We start from the raw sequence: 24,532 nt of genomic DNA, 5'->3' as shown, positions 1-24,532 counted from the left end.
CAATTAGTCTATAAATAAATACTTTTGTTTGTTAAGCGCAAATATTCGTTTCAAAACTATTTCTAAATTCAGTTCTAATTTCCAGCAAACGAATAAATGAATAATAATAACAAAATGTGCTCAAAAACCTGAGTTATATCCTACAACACATGCTGTGCCCCATATGGTCTAAAACCTGACAGGTGGACAAATCTAAGCTTGTTTTTAATAAAACAAATATAAATGTGGATATAATGAATAATACTGCTAATAATAATAACATTATACAAAAGCAAATTGTTATGAATGAACTGAAAAAGCCTCCCGAGATGAAGAAGACATAAAAGCAGTGATTTTTCATATTTATGTAGGCTAGAAAATAATATGTTTTGTAATATTTTAATCCTTTATATTTATATTCTATATCTATTCTCATTATATTCTATATATATCCTTAATATTTACATTATTTCATATGTAAAGATATTTGCCTATTGCTCTCTTGTGTGTATTAAGCAGTGTGTAAGTGAGGCGCAACTCTGCGCTGGAGTTTAGACCGGGTTAGTTTTGGTCTAATGAAAAATCTATTATAGTTTCTCAAAATAGCAACGCACCAGCGGTCTGCCTCAGAACACCTTCCTTTTTAGACCAGAACGCCTATGAGCGCACAAATGAGCGCTAATGCATTTGCTATTTAAACAGCGTAGCACAACACCCCAAAACGACTCTTGCGCCAAGCTGAAACTACCAAAAGACTATTGTGCCGGGTGTATGATAGAGCCCATACAGTTATTCGCCCTCCTCTGATTGAAAAATAATAATAAAATTAGCAAATTATGTTTTTTAGAGCAAGGAATTTTTTACAGTATTTCCTATAATATTTTTTCTACTTATTTGTCTGTTTATTTCGGCTAGAATAAGCAGTTTTTAATTTTTGAATCAAATTTTAACATTTTTATCTACTGAATATGTAATAATGATTTACATATTACATATGCATGTTCAGTTTATGCATAAATCTGTCAGCTTATTGTTTTGCATATGCATAATCACAATGTGTTACAAAGTATTACAGCACTAATATCTTGCATAAATTGATTGTATTTAAATATTTTGCAATATTGCATGTGAAATAATATGTATGTAGTGCAGGGGTCACCAATCCTGGTCCTGGAGGGCCGGTGTCCCTGCAGGGTGTAGCTCCAACTTGCCTTAACACACCTGCCTGGATGTTTCAAGTATACCTAGTAAGACCTTGATTAGCTTGTTCAGGTGTGTTTGATTAGGGTTGGAGCTAAAATCTGCAGGACACCGGACCTCCAGGAACAAGTTTGGTGACCACTGATGTAGTGCATAGACTGCATATGCAATGATATCTAACAAACTACATATGCATATTCACAAATGAAATATATCATGTATCGCATACCTTGAAAGTTGGGACGGACTGAAATGGATTTTTTGGCCGATATCAATAACTAATAATAACTCTTCAGATTTGGAGGCCGATAGCCGATATACAGTTGAAGTCAGAATTATTAGCCACCCTTAGAATTTTTTTATTCTTTAAATATTTACCAAATGATGTTTAACAGAGCAAGGAAATTTTCACAGTATGTCTGATAATATTTTTTTCTTCTGGAGAAAGTCTTATTTGTTTTATTTTTGCTTAAATAAAAGCAGTTTTTAAGTTTTTATGAACCATTTTAAGGACATTATTATCAGGCCCTTTTAAGCTATATTTTTTCGAACCATTATTATACAATAACTTGCCTAATTACTGCCTAGTTAACCTAATTAACCTAGTTAAGCCTTTAAATGTCACTTTAAGCTGTATAGAAGTGTCTTAAAAAATATCTAGTCAAATATTATTTACTGTTATCATGACAAAGATAAAATAAATCAGTGATTAGAAATTAGTTATTAAATCTATTATGTTTAGAAATGTGCTGAAAAAAATCTGCTCACCGTTAAACAGAAATTGGGGAAAAAATAAACAGCGGGGCTAATAATTTAGGGGGCTAATAATTCTGTCTTCAACCGTATATAACATATTATATAATACACTATGTTTGAAGATCTAGTATAATTGATATAAAATCTTTCACTGACCCATGAAGGGTATAATATTTAGGAAATATAGAAGATAAAATAAGTAGTAACTGTACTTTGAATATGTTTTAATTTTTAAATATGTTGATAGGTGATCTAAACATCTGCTCAGAATGTCGGGTTGACTTTTTATTATTATTTTTTGTAATCTAAAGGTGCTGGCAGAAATGTTCAGCAGTAGTGATTTACATGGAAGTAAATATGAATTTAATAGGAGATAAATGGTGCTAAAAGTGTATTTGTGTGCTCTATCATCAGGTCTGGGTCATGAAAATGTTTGGATCGGTCTGAATGATCGTACAGTTGAAGAGGATTTCCAGTGGACTGACGGCCTGGATGTTGTGAGTTTTTAGTTTTAAAACATCAATAAGCATAAATGAATTCAGTGGCCCCGTTTCAGAAAGAAGGTTAAGTGAACTCAGAGTATGTTAACCCTGAAATAAGAGAAGCTCTGGGTTATTCCGTTTTAATATAGCAGGTTTGTCAAACTGGAGAACGCAGGGTAAGTCAAGCCTGTTTGTGAAAGAGAGGTAACTTTAACTCAGAGGGCTCTATTTTGACGGTCCATGCGCAAATCGCAGAGCGCAAACGCTTTCAGGGCATGTCAGAATCCACTTTTGCTAATGTAAGGATGGAAAAATCCACTTTGCGCCATGGCGCATGATCTAAGAGGGTTGAGTTTATTTTCTTAATGAGTTATAGGTGTTTTTTGAGAATAAACCAATCAGAGTCTCATCTCCCATTCCCTTTAAGAGCCAGTTGCATCGCGCTATAAGCGCATTGCTATTTACATGACTTAAAGTAAGTGTAAGTGGAAAAACTGAGCCTTTCAGTAGCAAGAAAACAGTTAAACAGAGCATCTACAGCGCGAGAATGAGAGATAAGGCATCTCATAATCTAGTTTCACTTTCGCTCTTTAAATAGGGAAACCTTTACGCACAAACATCAATTAGCCTACAAATAATTAATTTTGTTTGTTAAGCGCAAATATTTGTTTCAAAACTATTTCTAAATTCAGTTCTAATTTCCAGCAAACGAATAAATGAACAATAATAATGAAATGTGCTCAAAAACCTGAGTTATATCCTAAAACACATGCTGTGCCCCATATTGTCTAAAACCTGACAGGTGGGCAAATCTAAGCTTGTTTTTAATAAAACAAATATAAATATGTATATAATAAATAATACTGCTAATAATAATAACATTATACAAAAGCAAATTGTTATGAATGAACTGAAAAAGCCTCCCGAGATGAAGAAGACATAAAAGCAGTGATTTTTCATACTTATGTAGGCTAGAAAATAATATGTTTTGTAATATTTTAATCCTTTATATTTATTGTCCTATATATATCCTTATTATATCATATATATATCCTTAATATTTTAATTCTTTTTCATATGTTAAGGTATTTGTGTATTGCTCTACATCTTGTGTGTATTAAGCAGTGTGTAAGCGAGGTGCACTCTGCGCCAGACAATACATCAACTTTATTCTGGTCTAAAGAACAGACTATTATAGTTTCTCAAAAAAGCAACGCGCCAAAACACGCCTGCTTTTTTAGATCAGAACGCCTATAGGCGCACATATGAGCGCAAATGAATTTGCTATTTAAACAGCGTGGCGCAAAATGGCAAAACGACTCTTGCGCCGAGCTGAAACTAGCAAACAACTATTGCGTAGCACCTTACGCCACATTGCGCTGGGTGTATGATATGGCCCAGAGTCAGTTACCATGGTAACTTACTCTGTGAACCTAACCTGATCAGGAGCAGGTTTTATTCTACAAACTCTGAGTTTCTGTGGGTCTCCTCCCCTTTTTTTTAAAGATGAAAGGGTATTTCTCGCCTACATTTCTATCCACCTATTTTATTGCACATTTTGGAGATGTGCATAAAACAATGATTGATGGAAACGTCATGATGCACATAACTTTTGAAAACACGTATAAATAAAGTAATAATAATAATAATTCCTTACACTTATATAGCGCTTTTCTGGGCACTCAAAGCGTTTTACACAATGGGGGGGGGGGGTCTCCTCATCCACCACAAGTGTACAGCATCCACCTGGATGACGGCAGCCATTTTGCACCAGACCGCACACCACACACCAGCTGATTGGTGGAGAGGAGACAGAGTGATGAAGCCAATTATGATATGGGGAGGGTTAGGAGGCCATGATGGACTGAGGCCAGTGGGCAGATTTGGCCAGGATGCCGGGGTTAAACCCCTACTCTTTTTCGAAGGACATCCTGGGATTTTTGATGACGTTTAACGTCTCATCCAAAAGACAACTCTCACTGAGCAGTACAGAGTCCCCGTCACTATACTGGGGCGTTAGGACCCACACAGACCGCAGGTTGGGCGCCCCCTGCTGGCCTCACTAACACCACTTCCGGCAGCAACCTAGCTTTCCCATGTCTCCCATCCAGGTACTGACCGGGCGCAACCCTGCTTAGCTTCAGTGGGCGACCATGTGAGAGTTGCAGAGAGCTAGCTGCCAGCTACACGGGAGGGAGTACAAGCGTGCTTTGGCCTGGTTCGAGGCAACTGTACATAGTGTGAGTACAGCCTCAGCCATCGTAAGTCACCTGGAAGTTCCGGGAGTTTCTTTGCATTTGCGGGATTCATAATGCCTGCAAACGACTGATAATTTCCGGAAATCGCACCCTTCTCACCTCCGGTTCCCTCTCCGCTCTTCAGACATGTCACATGCACTATATCACCCCACCCCACCCCTTCAATTGGTGATGATGCCATCGTCCATCGCGATGTTTCACATTAGACATCATACGATGCCAAATTGGTCGACATCGCCCAACCCTAGTTGTCATGGTCACTCGTAATATCTGCACTCCATTGATAATGCCTTTTTATAGTTGCGATGTGCGTGCTTAACTCCAACCAACTACGTTGGTCTACTCAGAGCTGATTGACCTAACTCAGATCAGCTATTCTGAAACCGAAAGGTTTTTAATTTCTCGGTGAGTCAATTCAGAGTTCCAGTTTAAACTCAGAGTTGGTTGATCCTCCTTACTGAAACAGGCCCAATGTCTGCTAAAGGAAAACATGAAAACAAATGCATCATAGCACTGTGCATATGCAGTTCTGTATCTGATGTAATAATCAGATTTAATTGTTGACATGCTATTGTTGTCTGTTTTATTGATTGATTCAGGCAAATGCCACTTTAATTCACAGGTTTGTTTGTGTTTACTGTGTTTCTGCTTTCTTTCGTAGGTGTATGAGAACTGGCGTGAGAATCAGCCGGATAATTTCTTCGCTGGTGGAGAGGATTGTGTGGTGATGATCACTAGAGAGGACGGAAAGTGGAACGATGTGCCCTGCAACTACAATCTCCCTTACATCTGCAAGAAGGGAACGGGTGAGATTTACCTGGACTGTTCAAACATAAAGGGCTCCAATTTTGACATGTAAAATATCGCTGGTGATACTCCAGTGGTACCTATTCAAAAGGTACACATTGGTACTTAAAGGGTGCTAATAAGAGCGCGGGTGGTGAGGGTAGTGTCGCGCACGCTTCCCTAGACGCGGATATAACTGAGGGTGTGAGAGGTGAGGGTAGTGTCGGGTACGCCGCCCTCTCTATTCTGCCGCCCTAGACACGGATATAACTGAGGGTGCGGGTGGTGAGGGTAGTGTCGCGCACGCCACCCTCTCTATTCTGCCACCGTAGATGTGATAATCAGGGTGCAGGTGGTGAGGGTAGTGTCGCGCATGCCACCCTAGACGCAGATATAACTGAGGGTGTGAGAGGTGAGGGTAGTGACGGGGACGCTGCCCTCTCTATTCTGCCGCCCTAGACACGGATATAACTTAGGGTACGGGTGGTGAGGGTTGTGTCACGGATCAAGCCCTCTCTATTCTGCCACCCTAGATGTGATAATAAGGGCGCGGGTGGTGAGGGTAGTGTCGGGGACACCGCCCTCTCTATTCTGCCGCCCTAGACACAGATATAACTGAGGGTGCGGGTGGTGAGGGTAGTGTTGCGCACGCCACCCTCTTTATTCTGCTGCCCTAGAGGTGATAATAAGGGCGCGGGTGGTGAGGGTACTGTCGCGCATGCCGCCCTAGACGCGGATATAACTGAGGGCGTGAGAGGTGAGGGTAGTGTCGGGGACGCCGTCCTCTCTATTCTGCCGCCCTAGACACGGATATAACTGAGGGTGCGGGTAGTGTTGCGCACGCCACTCTCTCTATTCTGCCGCCCTAGACGTGATAATAAGGGCGCGGGTGGTGAGGGTACTGTCGCGCATGCTGCCCTAGACGCGGATGTAACTGAGGGTGTGAGAGGTGAGGGTAGTGTTGGGGACGCCGTCCTCTCTATTCTGCCGCCCTAGACACGGATATAACTGAGGGTGTGAGAGGTGAGGGTAGTGTCGGGGACACCGTCCTCTCTATTCTGCCGCTCTAGACACGGATATAACTGAGGGTGTGGTTGGTGAGGGTAGTGTTGGGGACACCGTCCTCTCTATTCTGCCGCCCTAGACACGGATATAACTGAGGGTGTGAGAGATGAGGGTAGTGTTGGGGACACCGTCCTCTTTATTCTGCCGCTCTAGACACGGATATAACTGAGGGTGTGGTTGGTGAGGGTAGTGTCGGGGACGCCGTCCTCTCTATTCTGCCGCCCTAGGCAGCCGCCTAGGTCGCCTCTATGGACGCGTCAGCCCTGCCTTCTCTTTGTTCTTGTTCTCAGAATGGAAAAGTGCGTTTGTGTGCACTCAATAAATTACTTTTGCTTCTTGTCCAAACTACTTATTTAAATGAGTTAAAAGAACACAATACTTTTTGGCAGACAACTTAAATGTTTTATGTTTGATTAACTTAAATTTGTAAAAACTGCAGCTCTGCACAAGACTTTTGGCCAGCGGAGAAAATAAATTGGTCGTGCCGAACTGAGTCTGGTTCTCTCAAGGTTTTTTTTCTTCACTCTCCTATTGGTGAAGATTTTTTCCTTCTCCGCTGTCGCCACTGGCTTGCATGGTTCAAGATCTGTAGAGCTACTCATCAATAAATTTGCTCTTCAGTGTTTGGACTCTCAATGACTTCAAACCACACTGAACTGAGCTAAACTGAACTTAAACACTAAAAAACTGAACTACCCTGATCCAGTTACTATGACCTTTTATGTGAAGCTGCTTTGACACAATCTACAATGTAAAAGCGCTATACAAATAAAGCTGAATTGAACTGAATTGAATTGAATTGAATTGAAAAAAAATGATTAAGTTAGTTTAATTTATGTTGGAACTACATGAAGGCGTTGTGTTTTACCCAGCATTTTTAACAATGTCTATGGATGTGTCCAGTGAGCGTCAGTTTCACTATTGCAGTCTCTCCGTGTGCTGGGCTTCTGGTGTGAGTCTGGAGATCAGCTTCTCTGTGCTTTCAGTGCTGTGATTCCAGCACAAGGAGCTCTCAGTTTTCCAACCCCATTGATATTGTGGATTTAAGCTCAATTCCCACGATGGCCGTCTTTTGTGGCACATCCAGGATCTCTGTGGTGTTGTGTCAGTGACGCCAGAGAGCAGATTTACGGCTGAGACTGTGGCTTCGAGCCTATGGAAATCAGGATCATTGTCTGAAGAGGCAGCGCCGGTGCCAAAACTCCATTTCACTGAAAAGGTTAACGTAAAAAAAAAAACACATTTGGCTTCCTGTAATGTTGAGTATTCAGATCAGTGCGCTACAAATGAAGGTTCATCTGTGATGATCAGGCTCTGGGTCAATCTGCTAGAAACACTTTTTTTACTTTAATTTGGTGACTTTTCCCTATTTAAGGTTATGAGTATGATGTGATTTGGTAATGCTGAATAAATAAATATATATATACATGTGTGTGTGTGTGTATATGTATATATATATATATATATATATATATATATATATATATATATATATATATATATATATATATACGGCTGCAATGAACATTCATTTCTATATATTTATACAACAGTTTTGTCTGGTTCTTGAATGTGATTGGCTTATGTATGTATATATATGGATATATATATATATATATATATATATATATAAATATATGTATATATATATATATGTATATATATGTATATGTAAGCCAATCAGATTCAAGAACCAGACAGAACTGTTGTATAAATATATATAAATGTATGTTCATTGCAGCTGTTCACGATTAGCTCTTGTTACAGGACTTAGCGTGAGTTTTCAAAATTGCATTAATCAATCATGGTTTTAATGATAATGAACTTTAACACAAATTATAAAAAAGTTAACACTAACCATCAGACAATTTACCAAGTTTTACCTTGAAACTAGTAATGAAAAGTTAAAATGAAAAGATGTAACATACCCTATCAATAACCAACTGAAGATGCTGACACACAAGATTAAAATTAAAATATTGAATGTTAAGGGTCGGCATGATTAGATGAGCTCATGATCGAATCTGTGTGTGTGTGTGTGTGTGTGTGTGTGTGTGTGTGTGTGTGTGCTCGTGTGCGTGTGCAGTGATGTGTGGCACTCCTCCAGCTATAGATAACGCCTATCTAGTGGGCCGCAGACGCTCGCACTATGACATCCACGCTGTAGTGCGATACCAGTGCGCCGACGGCTTCTTCCAGAGACACGTGCCCACCGTCCGATGCCGGCCCAACGGGACCTGGGAGAGACCCAAGATCATCTGCACCAAATGTGAGTCTACAGGCACATCCGCTGCTTTATGATCAGTATGAAAACATTCTCCTCAGGTCACTTTGACATGGAAAAAAAGTGTTGATCAAAGTGGTTCAAATTGGTATAAAAAAAATAAGTTAAGGTTCAAATTAAGGTTCAAATCTATCCTTTACAGTGGTGGTTCTAGTTTAAATGGCACCCTGGACCCCTTGATCTGGATTTTTCGTGTCTTATTTGCTGCAAAGTCATCAATTATATGATCGTCATATACCCATATCGTTAAAGTTAACCCAAACCCAGGGACATTGCTAGACATAAAGCTGTACTGAGGCAACCCCCCCCCCTAAATTATTATGTTTATTTAAAATACAAATATTTGTTTATTTACAATAAATATAACAATGTATTAATGTCTTAAGTTGTGTTCAACAGATAAAATAAAGTCAGACAGGTTTGGAACAAGTGGAGGGTGAGGAAATGATGACACAAATATGATTTTGGGGTGAACTGCCCCTTTAAATTTCAGTTCATTTGTTTTTTCTAGGTTTACATTCTTTAATAATTTTTGTAGGTCCCTCTAGTGGCAATGCTTTTTCATTATATATATATATATATATATATATATATATATATATATATATATATATATATATATATATATATATATATATATATATATATATATATATATTTATATATATATATATATATATATATATATATATATATATATATATATATATAAATACACACACACACACACACACACATATATATATATATATATATATATATATATATATATATATATATATATATATATATATATATATATATATATATTATTATATTATTATATTATTATTATTATTATTATTATAAGAAGAAGACAACAAAGACACTATGCACTTTGATCCAGTGCATAATACAGTAATAAAAAATATAACACATAAACACATAAATAAATGCATTTCATTGAATTTGAATAATTTTTTAAATATATTTTCTATTTTATTTGTAAAAAAATATATATGCTAATTTATTTTTGGTATTTATATCAGGGTTTTGGTTGAAAAAAATTCAACATGCGTGCTTATTTTTTATTTTAAAACATTTTGAGATATATATCATTTTTAAAAGTATCGTAAATATTGTTTAGATTTTTTTTATCAAAATTAAGTGAGAGTAAAATATTTAGCGCTAAATCCATTAAAATAGCAATAATAAAAACTAATTAGGGTGACGCAGTGGCGCAGTAGGTAGTGCTGTCGCCTCACAGCAAGAAGGTCGCTGGTTCGAGCCTCGGCTGGGTCAGTTGGCATTTTTGTGTGGAGTTTGCATGTTCTCCCTGCGTTTGCGCTGGTTTCCTCCGGGTGCTCCGATTTCCCCCACAGTCCAAACACATGCGGTACAGGTGAATTGGGTAGGCTAAATTGTCCGTAGTGTATGAGTGTGAATGAATGTGTGTGGATGTAAAAACAAGCTGGATAAGTTGGTGGTTCATTCCGCTGTGGCGACCCTGGATTAATAAAGGGAGTAAACCGACAAGAAAATGAATAAATAAAAACTAACTAGTAAGAAAAGAAAGTATCGAAATGTACTGAAACACAGTTATTAAAGTGTGTTTAATAATCATATTCACACACAAGAGATAGTTTGGAGAACAAAACAGAATGGATGAGGGTTAAATAAATACTATTGTGGAATACTGAAGTACTATAATATTGTTACACTGTTTTAAATTAAACTATATTGTCACCCAACGATATACTGAAAGTTTGATATGTAGTATTCAACTTTACCTGCATAAATACAGTATATACTTACAGTAATATAGCAGATCTTAGCTGTGTGATTCATAGGTCATGTTAGATATCACAAATACTGTATCTGTACATAAAATTGTACATATTTCCAACTTTATCTAAATCGTGTTTGCCTTGTTTTTTTTTTTTCCATCACATAATATAGAAAATATTCTTCTCCATCTCTTATGTACAAAGTTGGATATGCACTTATCGCAGCAACATTGGGATGTGAAAATAAAGGATAAGCCCACCTTAATAAGGGGAACCCCCCACCCCCCAAAAAAATCCCTAAATTACTAAGTATGTTCATTTGGAGCTGTTTCATTGTAAATAAACAGTAATACGTTTTAAAATTATTATTAACAAAAAATGAACTGAGGCTGATTTTCCGTTTGAACTAATCAATCAGAGAACAGGAGATAGTCCACTACTTTGATCAATTAATTATTAATGATGGAAATTAAAGTTTAATATTGAGAGTTAATTTTAAGCTATCTCGCAGCCCACCTGCAGGATCGCTGAGGCCCACCGGTTGAGAATCCCTGATTTAAGTGACTTTGAGCGTGGTATGGTTGTCGGTGCCAGATGGGCTGGTCTGAGTATTTCAGAAACTACTGTTCTACTGGCATTTTCACGCACAATTATCAGAGAATGATCTGAAAAAGACAAAATATCCAGTGAGTGGCAGTTCTGTGGGCGCTATTGCATTGTTGATGCCAGAGGAGCATCAGAGGAGAATGACCAGACTGGTTCCAGCTGATAGAAAGACAACAGTAACTCAAATAAACACTCGCTACAATCGAGCTCTGCAGAAGAGCATCTCTGAACACACAACACGTCCAACCTTGAGGCGGATGGGCTACAGCAGCAGAAGACCACACCGGGTGCCGCTCCTGTCAGCTAAGAACAGGAAACTGAGGCTACAATTCACACAGACTCACCAAAACTGGACAATAGAAGATTGGAGAAACGTTGCCTGCTCTGATGAGTCTCCATTTCTGCTGACACATTCAGATTGTAGGGTCAGAATTTGCTATCATGTCAATATGGACAAAAGTCTTTGAGGAATATTTCCAGTACCTTGTTGAATCTATGCCACGAAGTATTAAAGCAGTTCTGAAGGCAAAAGGGGGTCCAAGCCGGTACTAGTAAGGTGTACCTAATAAAGTGGCCGGCGAGTGTATATTAAATCCCACTTTTTAGTGTATAACAGATAAGTAAAGCTTTATATGAAGTGGTGTGTCTGTGTATATGCAACACATAGGTTAATATTTACTATATAGTACATGTCAACAGTTTGATTAATTATTAACCTGATTAAAAATGTAACATGTATAATTGCATAGCTCTCTAGTCCAGGGGTGGCCAACCCTGTTCCTGGAGAGCCACCCTCCTGCAGATTTCAGTTGCAACCCATATCAAACACACCTGCCTGTAATTATCACGTGGTGTTCAGGTCCTAATTAATTGGTTCAGGTGTGTTTGATATGGGTTGCAACTGAAATCTGCAGGAGGGTGGCTCTCCAGGAACAGGGTTGGTCAGCCCTGCTCTAGTCTATATAATGTTTAATATATTAACCTAATTTGCATAATATATACAGTAACTCGCATTGAGTGATGTATAGCTACTGTATATCAAATCTCTGCTGCTTCATTGCTCTTATATGTGCGAAAGGATAACTGTATTATTGGCCAAAGGTTTGATTTACTATCACAAAAAATTATGCATGGATGCTTATGCAAATCAAGTGTGGTCATGTGACTGTTGTCTCTCCTCCAGCACGGCGAGCTCACCGCTACCGTCGGCAACACCACAGATCTCGGCGCGAACACCGGAGACATCGAAGACATGGATCTGGGCACAGGGGGCGGGATTAAACCACAGGAGGCGGAGCTAACGTGCAGGAGGCGTGGCCTATGACCCTTTGACATCTGTTCCTGTGTTTCCAGGTCAGAGGAAGTGAGACAGATGGAAAGGACAGAAACAGTTTCGTTTGATTTTTACCTGTTTTTAGCTCTAATTATCATACCTAATGTTTTTCATCTCGACTGAAGGTTATTTCACGCAGACAGGCGAAATTAACGCCTCATTCTGCTCTTGATCTTTTGTTTTTGGGTAGTTTTCGGTTTTAATATCTCATGATTTTTGTTTGGCTTTAGATTTTTTGGGAACGTAATGCTTTAATGAAATACTGAATGTCCAAAATGCCCAAAATGAAAGAACGTCAACCTTAATTTGTAAAATAAGATGCTCTTCGAGCCTTTTAACGGCACAATCATCAATTCCTGTGCTCCTCATCTTCTTCTTCATCATGTTGAGTGTTTGCTGATTGTTTGGTTTGTATTTCAGATCTTCCATTATTGTGAAATGTTGGACTAGAAATGTAGTGAAAGCTGTTATGTTTTACTATATCGAAGAAAAGGCAACATGCAGGTCTTTAATGAGCCCCAAAATTAAAAGACATTGTTTTTTTGCGTAAAGAACGCCTGTTTTTTCTCCTGTCAAAGTATTATTTTGTTTAAATTATACATTTTTTTCATCATTTAAATTTAGCATAACAAATTCTTCCATGGTTGACGATTAAAACAGGTTAACATTTAAAAATATATGCTTGAAAATTGTAATAACTCATTGTGATTACTGCAATATTTTTTAAATCCTAATTTCTTTATGCAAGATGTAATCTTTTGTTCTTTATTTTGGGGTGAAGTTCGAATCACTTTATTTACCATTTCAGACAGATAGATAAATATGATGAAGCAAATGAATCAGAGATGATTGACAGGTGCTTGTCATGTGTCACTTTAAACATGCCATAAGAAAAAATACTATAGTCATTTACAGTAAATACTGGAGTGTTTTTGAACAATTACACTGTAAGAAATGCTGAGTTATTAAAACCCAAATTGGGTAAAATATGGACTAACCCAAATATCGGGTTAAATTTTAATTCCAAAAAATTTAACCAGCAGTTGGTTTGGTTCGCATTACACCCAGAATTGGGTTGAAATAAGCCAGGAGTTTTAGAGTGTAATTGTTTTGTGTAATCTGTTTTTAATTCATCTGTGGTGGTGATTCTACAGTTGCTATGGTAACACAACATTTTAAGTAATTGATCTGTTGTGTTGATTTTATAGTTGCTATGGTAACACAACATCTATAGTAATTGATCTGCTGTGGCAATTCTATAGTTGCTATGGTAACACAACTACTATAGCAATAGACCTGTTATGGCAATTCTACAGTTGCTAGGGTAACAACAACTACAGTAATTGGTCTGTTGTGGTGATTCTTTAGTTTCTATGGTAACACAACAACTATCGTAATTGATCTTTTGTGTTGATTCTACAGTTGCTATGGTAATACAACACCTATAGTAATTGATCTGCTGCAGGAATTCTAAAATTGCTATGGTAACACAACTATAGTAATTGATATGTTGTGGTGATTCTTTAGTTTCTATGGTAACACAACAACCATCGTAATTGATCTTTTGTGTTGATGCTACAGTTGCTATAGTAACACAACACCTATAGTAATTGATCTGCTGCAGGAATTCTATAATTGCTATGGTAACACAACTATAGTAATTGATATGTTGTGGTCATTCTGTAGTTGCTATGGTAAAACAACTACTACAGTAATTGATCTGTTGTGGCGATTCTATAGTTGCTATGGTAACACAACAACTACAGTAATTGATCTGTTAGGGTGATTCTATAGTTGCTATGGTAACACAACAATAGTAATTGATCTGTTGTGGTGATTCTACAGTTTCTATGGGAACAACAACTATCGTAATTGATATGTTGTGGCGATTCTATAGCTGCTACGGTAACACAACAACTATTAGAGTTGATATGTTGTGGCAATTCTACAGTTGCTATAGTAACACAACTATCATAATTGATATGTTGTGGTGATTCTACAGTTGCTATGGTAACAAAACAACTATCGTAGTTGATATGTTGTGGCCATTCTACAGTTGCTATGGTAACACAACTATCGTAATTGATATGTTGTGGCAATTCTACAGTTGCTATGGGAACGCAACAACTATAGTAATTGATCTGTTGTGGTGATTCTACAGTTGCTATGGTAACAGCAACTTGTAATTTGATATGCTGTCATGATTCTATAGTTGCTATGACAACACAACAATTATATTTATTGATCTGTTGTAGTGATTCTATAGTTGCTATGGTAACACAACAACTACCCTAATTGATATTTTGTGGCAATTATATAGCGGTTATGTAAACACAACACTTAGTAATATAAACAAATGACCCAATACTGTAGTTTTCACAAACTATAGTGTATACTTTATAACAATACACCACAGATTACTGTAGTAAAAACTAACTTCAGTATTGCTGTGTTTATCAGTTGACTACAGTTAATACAATATGCCGGAGCATTCAATAACAATAAATATGCACTTTCTCAGAAATAAATTACCCTTTAGCAGGAAACCTATTATACGAAAATCACTTTTTGAGGGGTTTAAACACAGTTGTGTGTTAGCAATGTGTGTATATAACCAGTCTCTAATGGTCAAAATAAATTAATCCTATTTTAAATAATCAGACATGATCAAAACAGTCTGCAGAAACACTTTGATTGACATTCTCCCTTTGTAAAAGTCATCAGATGGAAAAAAGCCCCGCCCACTAGTGACCATTTCTCCCTCATTAGCATAAACAACCCTAAGGGAGAAGCAGCCACTCCCCATTAGAGTTTTGAATCTGCCACTATGCTGACACACATGCATTTATAGCCCCGCCCTTTTAAATTTAAATTTAAAGCGACAGTCATCAAAACACCACAATTATGATCAAATCCTAAAAGGGTCAATTGCAGAGAGTTAGAAAATATTATCTGTGTAGTAATTTGAGCTGAAACTACACACACACTCTCTAGGGACATCAGAGACTTATTTTTTTGTTATGTGTACATTTATTGTGCTAAGGGTACATATTAATGAAACAAATTAGAAACTAAATGGTCCATATTGTACCTAAAAAGTGCAGAAATGTACCTTTTGAAAGGGTGCCACCACAGTGACAGCTTTTGTTCCTTTATTTCTGAGGGTGCATCATACTACAGTATAGTTGAAAAACACTATACCATTTACAATAAATGACTATAGCATGTTTTCATGTGGGGTAACCCATCTTCTTCCTAAAAGAGGCGACAGCGATTTCTACATCTGTCAGGATCATTAAACCACAGCTATTATTATTATCATTATTATTATTAATATTAATATTATTATTATTATTATTATTATTAATAATAATATTATTCAGGACACATCAGAAAGTTCAATAACTGACCTGAAACTGAGACCCAAGCCTTGCAGGAGGTTTATGCATGAGCACACTCTTAATGAAATGTATTTTAACACACTTTAACAAGCAGCAATGTGAGAAGCCGAATTTTGTTCACGTAGTATTTTAGCCGGAGTGTTTTTCGGGTTTCTGATCTTGACTTCTTTTTGTGTGTGTGCCAGCGTGCTATTTCAAATACATAAATGCATTTTTTTGTTTGTGCATTTTTTGAACATTTCAGAACCTCATTCATTTTTTAACAATCACATACAGCAGAAAATACTTTTCCTACCTGTTTTTTTTTCAGTGCTCAAATGGGTTTTTGTCTCATTTTCCAGTCCAAGTATGTATACAAATCTTAAATTAAGATGCATAATAAAGATGCATAATGGCTGTGTGCTTAAAATGCAAAATGACCTTGAAATAAATAAAATATTCTCACAAAATATACGCTAGTGAGGTCAGGAAAATAAATTCTAGCTATTTTTCTGTATTTAAATGAGGTGTTTTTGAAAATAAAAAAGCTGAATATCACTATTAAGTATTATTTAGAAAAAAAACTCAATATTTGTAGAAAATGTGTCAGTGAGGTCAAAAAATAAGTTGTTTTTCTGACTATTTGTTTTTACAAAAACACCATTTGAATACATTTCATAGCTTCTCTAGTAGATGTGTCTTGATTTAAGAATGCTTCATTATTTGTTTTGCAAAATGAGACAAAAAGCAAGCAAAAATGTTGATTGTTTCATTTATGGATCTGTTATTAAAATTAGCTAGCTTTCCATCTAGACGACTTGTGGTTATTTTTTTCCTAAATAATTTCAGATCTAATTAATTTGGTATTTTTTTTCTGAATAATTTTAGAATGCAATTAGAGCTAGAGTGTGGGATTATAATAAAACATTTATAATAATTTATGCAATTAATGCATTGTATTTCTGTTGGCTTATTTTAAAGGGCACCTATTTTTACCCCTTTTACAAGATGTAAGATAAGCCTTTGGTGTTTCCAGAATGTGTCTGTTAAGTTTCAGCTCAAAATACCCATCAGATCATTTATTATAGCCTCCAGAATCTGCCCATTTTAGTGTCTGAAAGACACTGTAGTTGTTTTTGTAGCCTGTGGCTTTAAATGCAAATGAGCTGGTTCTCCCCGCCCACCACTCCCACATGTGTGTGTGCTTCTCATCATGAGTTGTCAGATAAACAGCAGTCAGTGATAGAGACAGACTCGAATGAAGCTGAAGTACAGCTCATTAGTCAAAAATACCAAGTAAGTTTGTTTGATGTATTTGTGGAGGAGTTTATTCAAGCCTTTCTGATATGATGAGTCACACACAAATGCCGTTTGCAGCACACACACACACACACACACAGGGGTGCCGCTAGTGGGGGTTTGTGAGTTAGGACGATTCAAAGGGCCCACACATCTAACACCCCCCCACCCCCCATATGTTTCCCCATTTGTCCCCCCACCCTGTCTCCTCCCACCCCCCAAACCAACAACAACCCCCCACCACCCAACCCCATGCCCCCGCAGCTCTTCACTTTCCTCCACGATTCCCCCCAGCTCTTCACTTTTATCCGTGATCCCACCCCCCATTCTTTACTTTCATTCGCGATTCCCCCCTAATCTCCCCCCCAACACACCCCAATTGTGTTTCTATCTCTCTAATATGCCTGTGGACACACTATACCTACTTTTCTGTCAGCTTACAAAAGATGATCTTCATCATAGGTGCTCTTTAAAATCAAACAAAGTGTTTTTAACATTGAATTACCAGATTTTGTGACACAAAACAGGCTTCTCAATCTCTGTTAGGATGCCGTCTACGTAGGGAACATCAGGTTTTGGGAGAGGGGTCTGGATGCAGACCTGGCGCAGTGCAATCTGAGCTGCATGCAATGCCTTTTAATGGGCTCACCTAACCCCACCCCTGACAGTGACGTCACTAGCTCCAATGAGTGAGAGAGATTCAATCTCAGCTTGCATCATCAAGGCTGCGTCCAGATACTATTGGGTTTTGGACAGATGTGTTGCAAATTTCTGAATATATATTGAGTTTTTTCCTTAATAAATCTGTTTTCTCTGTCTTTATTAATAATAGTTGTATTCCTCATTTACCCTGATGTCCAATAATCCATCATTCTGCTCCTCTTCTTTTTTTATGCGAGCTAGCATAGACGGACGTCTTCTGTATATAAACTGAATGTTTGGTTGTTTTCACTCATTTATTCCTTGCTTTTTTATGACAAGAAATTTAATTCTAATGTCTGATCATATTGAAAAACCATCTTCAGTATTGTTTTTGTACATTAACTCAGCCGAACTGACATGGAAGTGTGTGTTTCGTATAATAACCTGAGCGTACGTGTGGACCTTTTTATGAAACGGTGAGAGATTTTGATTCCCGAGGTCAAACTTTGATGTTTTTATGCTTCACTTCTCATTTGTTGATGTGTTTTTGTTCTTTATTAAACTCAAAACAAACCAACAATAAAAACTGATTGGATCAGAAGTGCCGTCATTTGCTTCCTCCTGTTTAAACATCACCTTTAAACCCTCAGAAATGAATACTTCTTCATGCATATCGAGATGCAAGCTGCATAAGTCTATTTCTCTTCTCGGTTTTACATTTGGCGAGTGTTTCCATGATGTTGTTTGCTAATTTTTCCAGTTTATTTATTGTGAAAATACAAGGTATGATGTGTGCAGAACTTTACTGATGTTAAAATTGTTTCATTCACTGTTAATTTTTGTATATACACTCACCGGCCACTTTATTAGGTACACCTTCCATGTTGGACCCCATTTTGCCTTCAGAACTACCTTAATCCATCGTGGCGTAGATTTAACAAGGTACTGGAAATAATCTCTTAGACATTTTGCTCTATATTGACTTGATAGCATCACACAGCTGCTGCAAATTTGATCTCCCGTTCCACCACATCCCATAGGTGCTCTACTGGATTGAGTTCTGGTGACTGTGGAGGCCATTTGAGTACAGCGAATTAATTTTAAAGTGCCAGAAACCAGTCTGAGATGATTAAAGCTTTATGACATGGTGCGTTATCCTGCTGGAAGTAGCCATCAGAAGATGGGTACTCTGTGGTCATAAAGGGATGGACATGGTCAGCAACAATACTCAGGTAGGCTGTGGTGTTGACACGTTGCTCAGTTGGTACTAATGTGCCCAAAGTGTACCAAATTCTGAGTCGAGCATCCGAATGTGTCAGCAGAAATGGAGACTCATCAGAGCAGGCAACGTTTCTCCAATCTTCTATTGTCCAGTTTTGGTGAGTCTGTGTGAATTGTAGCCTCAGTTTCCTGTTCTTAGCTGACAGGAGCGGCACCCGGTGTGGTCTTCTGCTGCTGTAGCCCATCCGCCTCAAGGTTGGACGTGTTGTGTGTTCAGAGATGCTCTTCTGCAGAGCTCGGTTGTAGCGAGTGCTTATTTGAGTTACTGTTGCCTTTCTATCAGCTGGAACCAGTCTGGCCATTCTCCTCTGACCTCTGGCATCAACAAGGCATTTGTGCCCACAGAACTGCCGCTCACTGGATATCTTCTCTTTGTCAGACCATTCTCTGTAAACCCTAGAGATGGTTGTGCGTGAATATCCCAGTAGATCAGCAGTTTCCGAAATACTCAGACCCGCTCGTCTGGCACCAACAACCATGCCACGTTCAAAGTCACTTAAATCCCCTTTCTTCCCCATTCTGATGCTCGCTTTGAACTGCAGCAGATCGTCTTGATCATGTCTACATGCCTAAATGCATTGAGTTGCTGCCATGTGATTGGCTGATTAGAAATTTGCAATAACGAGCAGTTCCACAGGTGTACCTAATAAAGTTAAAACCAAGCGGCAACCTCCCGCTCTCCCTCATGAAGCAAATACGGAAGTAACTGAAACCTCAATTCATGGAAATTCGGCTAGTCCTGGCTCCATATAGAGCAGATTTCTATTGAGCCTACTTTTAAAATGACCGACTTTACAGCAAAGGAAAAAGGTGTTTACAGACTGATACAAAGATTTGGCGATTTCGGTTCATAAAGCTAATATTACGCTTCATGACAACTGTGAGGAGGGTGAATTTTTTTTAATAACTCATCCGTTTCCTTTATATTAGATTATATTAAGTCTGCATAATTAAAGGCGTGGCCACTTGAGTGACAGCTAGGTCTCGCTGGTCGCTGTTACTTCATCTCAGCTATTTCCGGCTGAATAGCCGCTGAGCTCAGCATAGACGTCTTATTTTGTTATTTTTTATGTGGCTTTACACAGTCAGCTGCCTTTTAGAATTATTTCTTACAATTATCAGATGCTGAGTGCACTTAATTGTGCTCACAAACTATTCACAAGGTCTCCATTTCCCAGGTAAGTGAAGTTATATACTTATATACCATCTCTATACATGTATTTGCTTTACTAAGATCATTTATAATGTTCATTAGAGCTGTAATTCACTCCAGAATCTAATAGTCTGATCTGCTGTATGCTCTAGAACAGTCATGTGAAGCGTTGTGTTATGCCTGGATTTCATCAATAGCCTTGCATTTACTACACACTATATTTTAAGTGTTTGAATGTAATTCCATTTTTCTCCTGTAGAAAAATGTTATAAGACCAATGTTTAGTGGCTCAATGTACAACAACAGTGTTTTTAAAAAGACTAAACACTATTGATATAGTGAACAGCCAAGCATGTGTGGTCAGAACACAAACGAGTCGCAGGGAATGAAGTAATTAAGCCTTTCTCCCATAGGAAAAGCCATCTAAGCAAAATGACAGCAGGACGCACCTTTGCCCTTTTTTGTTATCTTCCAGTCGGCGCGATGAGGCGTAAACAAAATAGCGATGGTTGGCCATGCCTACTACTAGCTTTTTTTGGGGGTTCTTCAGAAACCTATGGGTAGGCCCACACGGAATCTGCGCGTGCAGATTTTCCGCAGAATTCCGCAGATTTCTGCAGATTTTTAGCCCATCATTAATTCTGTTTATTTACTTGAGTAAATGTGTAAATCTGAATTTATTCAGTTTTTATTCAGTCATTTATTACTTTTTATTTAATATATTAAGGTTTTAGTTATGATACTCCGCTGGATACTCCCAAAATAATTCCGCAGAAATCCGCAGATTTTTACCAAAATTCTTCGCAGAAATAGCAAAAAACGTCCGTAGATTCCGTCTGGCCCTGCCTATGGGTGACGTCACGCATACTACTTCCATATCTTTTACAGTCTATGGTTAAAACTAGAGATGTCCAGATCTGTTCACGTGATTTACGTAAATCTATTGTATTAGGGTAAATTGGGCCCGATCACACGGTATCAGACTTGATGAGAATCATCTGTTACCTCCCGCAAAGAGCTTAGAATGACCAAGAGGCGACACTCAATAGAACGTTCCATTGCAACTGCAGCGCTCAGCAACAGCTCCGGATTCCGCCATTTTGGAGTGAAAGCGATCGGCTGTCCATTGCATCTTATTGCTGTCGCGATGGCAAGCAGCTGCTTTGTTTTTTATTTATTTATTTAAATAGCGCATTAAAGCTGAGATCCAACCTGAAAAACAATACAGCACTTACTACCACAATCATCCGCACTTTTAATTGTTTATTTTACAGACTTATGGTATGCTGTTGTTCTGTAGGAGTTTTCATTCCAAAACGGCCGCCGCGCCCTCTGGTGGCTGTTTCCCAAATTGCCCTAGAGTGTCGCCCCTTGGTGATTCTATGCTCTTTGGTTTAAAGCAGAAGTTTTTCTTTTGCAATCTTCCTGTTAACCTGTGGTTCTGTTTGAATCTGTGTATGTTTAAAAATAAAACAATAAAAATTATATACTGCGGCCATAGTGTCCACCGAGAGCTCTATATATATATATATATATATATATATATATATATATATATATATATATATATATATATATATATATATATATATGTGTGTGTGTGTGTGTGTATATATACATATATAATACATATATTTATGATAAATAAAGGTTTAAATTAGCATTTCATACAAATATTTTAGAGAAAATCTTAGACAAGTGGGCCTACAAAAATTGATCAGAGAAAGAAGTGGGCCCAAAGAGAAAAAAGTTGAGAAGCCCTTGCGATAAAGAATCCTGAATCAGCATCAGTTTTACAGCCTTCTCAGAGGGAAAGACCACATCTGTGCCCTGCTATACCACACTGAGGTGTTCTCACAAGGAAATGTAACCATTTCACATTTTGTCAGTTTTGTGGCTAATTTGTACAAGTTCAGTCGCACAAAAAAGTACAATATAAAAAAGTGCCGTGGCACCCCTAAACCCAGCTATCATTGGTGGATAAGCAAATCGTACTAAATTGTATGAATGAGATTATACAAATAGCGCATTAAAGCTGAGATACAACCTGAAAGACGACAATACAACACTTACTATCACAATCATCAGCACAGATTGTTTATTTTACAGACTTATAATAGGGTGGAGGAACTATGACGTCAATTTGTATGCAAAAACCCGGAAGCGAGTTAGCATTTTAGCACTTCCGGTTCCCTCGTCCTAAAGTCAATGGGTTTTTTGAATGGGGTTTCAGTAAAATCGATTAAATAAGGTCTGTGGCAAACACATTTTCAAGATAATTTCACGTTTTGTTCTACGACATAAAACACATCAGTTACAGCACACTCTTGCATTTTTAAATTGGTTACGCTTCTTTAAAAAGACGGTTGCTATCAAGTTGCTAAATGGGACTACAGGCGGTGTCGGGGACATTATACGTCATCGAGCTGATCTGGTCTGGAGCGCAGCTCGCTTGTGTTGGGCATTTGGATTTGTCTGTGATTTAGGTATTTTCATGAAGAGTATTTTATAGTGTCTATATTATATATCTATATAGTGTTCTAATTGGGAATTCAGATTGTGTGTAGATAATTCGAGATAATTTGATTCGAGACAGATTAATCTGTTAATCATTTATTTTAATTAAACGATATAATGAAGATACTGCTGACCAGTGCAGCCGGTCTCTCTCCTGCTCTCAGTAATGCAAACGTGTAAATAAATGTGTAAAAATACACACATATTAACTGTCATTTTAACGTGATCAAGTGATTTTTTTCGTGCCTTTTTTTTCTTCATCTGGACACATTTAACTCTGTCATAACTGCAATATTTACACTCCTCTATAAAATGTATAGCAGATGTGACTGTATGAGCTGCTTTTCACTGTACTTTGTGACAAAAAAGGAATATTGAATGTTGCTCTGTGTCCATCATGATGGAACTTGCAGGCATTTAATAGACTTGTTCCTCACGCCTAATTTCTGTCGTCTGTTAAGGTAAGCAGGCTGTGTGCACGCGAGCGATACACTTAAATATGTCTTATAATACTATAGAGGCAGATTCATGCACACAGTTTTAAAACTTTTAGAACAACCGTAAAGCAACACATGTATTTCCCATATAAAAACGATCCAAAAGGCACATAGGTCTGTGTGTTTTTGCCTATTTATTTGTTTATAATATGCAGCGTGGATTATTATATAATAAACAGAGAGATTAACTCTTTGTCATGGACATTATATCTAAAAATAAGCTTGATAAATTGTCTGTAGCAGGGTGGGGCTGACGTCACAGGCGCGCGCCCCGAGGGCTCTGTAGTCCATTAATAGCCTAATGTTAGCTTTTCAGTTCTTGCATTTGCATTAAAGATCCAAAAGTGCTCAAGGTTGTATTTTCGTGTGAGAATTATCTGACTGCACAAAACGTGTAAGTGTAATGAACAGTGTATGAACACAGAGCTTATTATTCGCAATCTTCAAAAAGCCTATAGGAAAATCCTATAGGGATTTTCACGAGGGAACCAGTTTTATGCTAGCAGCCGATTAGCCTACAAAGTGACGTCATAGTTCCTCCACTCTATATGCTGTTGTTCTATTGGAGTTTTCATTCCTAAATGGCCGCCGCGCCCTCTAGTGGCTGTTTCCCAAATTGCACTAGAGTGTCGCCTCTTGGTGATTCTATGCTCTTTGGCTCCTGATCAGGACTCAAATATAAATGTTTGTATAATCTCATAATTTTTTAACACATCATGCAGTGGCACAGAGTTAGACCTCTTTCTTAACTTCACATAGAAACAGCAACGCGTGTGTCATGACATCACTGTGTTGCAGAGACACTATTGGTTAAATGCTGGCAAAGTAGAACACGGAAGTAGCTTGAAGCGGAAAGCACGAGTATGTCTGTGGTCTGGAGCTATTATAAAGTTGATGATGACAACATTGCCACAGCCAGTATTGTGAGATATATAAACTTAGCATTGCAAGAGGTGGAAAGGAAAAGGCTACATTTAACACAGCAAACCTGATAATACACCTTAAAAACAAACATAGAACCTCGATTTGAAATGCCGTCTCACCACTGTTTCACTGAAAAAGCTCTGCCAGCCCTTTATAAGAAGACAAACATGTCCTGTTATAAGAATGTACCCTGTGTTTCGTTCACCACAGACATATGGAGTTCATATGAAGCTCCCATTTCTCTACTAAGCCTTGATGTATTATAGAAGTATCAGATCGGGTTTCGGTATCGGTACTCAAAATTAAATGACTTGAGAGCAAAAA

General features: G+C 37.8%; 2 protein-coding genes across 18 annotated transcripts in view; both read left to right on the top strand.

The window, feature by feature from the left end:
- ncana (neurocan a) overlaps positions 1-13,066 on the top strand; it is a 186,307-nt gene extending 173,241 nt beyond the window's left edge. For all 17 annotated transcript variants that reach the window (XR_015479144.1, XR_015479140.1, XR_015479146.1 and 14 more), the window contains 4 exons: positions 2,350-2,432; positions 5,337-5,481; positions 8,613-8,795; positions 12,366-13,066. Coding sequence is in view for 6 of the 17 variants with exons in the window: in XM_087241642.1 (XP_087097768.1) it covers positions 2,350-2,432; positions 5,337-5,481; positions 8,613-8,795; positions 12,366-12,463 (509 nt within the window). In the remaining 11 variants the exon portion in view is untranslated. The remainder of the gene's footprint in view (positions 1-2,349; positions 2,433-5,336; positions 5,482-8,612; positions 8,796-12,365) is intronic.
- Positions 1-24,532, top strand: part of btbd2b (BTB domain containing 2b) — a 1,074,195-nt gene that overhangs the window by 643,218 nt on the left and 406,445 nt on the right. The window lies entirely within an intron of this gene.

This window comes from Danio rerio, chromosome 2 (genome assembly GCF_052040795.2).
Source record: "Danio rerio strain M-AB ecotype USA chromosome 2, GRCz13ab, whole genome shotgun sequence".
Classification (NCBI taxonomy): domain Eukaryota; kingdom Metazoa; phylum Chordata; class Actinopteri; order Cypriniformes; family Danionidae; genus Danio; species Danio rerio.
Note: the sequence above shows the minus strand (reverse complement) of the source record. Positions and strands in the feature narration are given on the sequence as shown.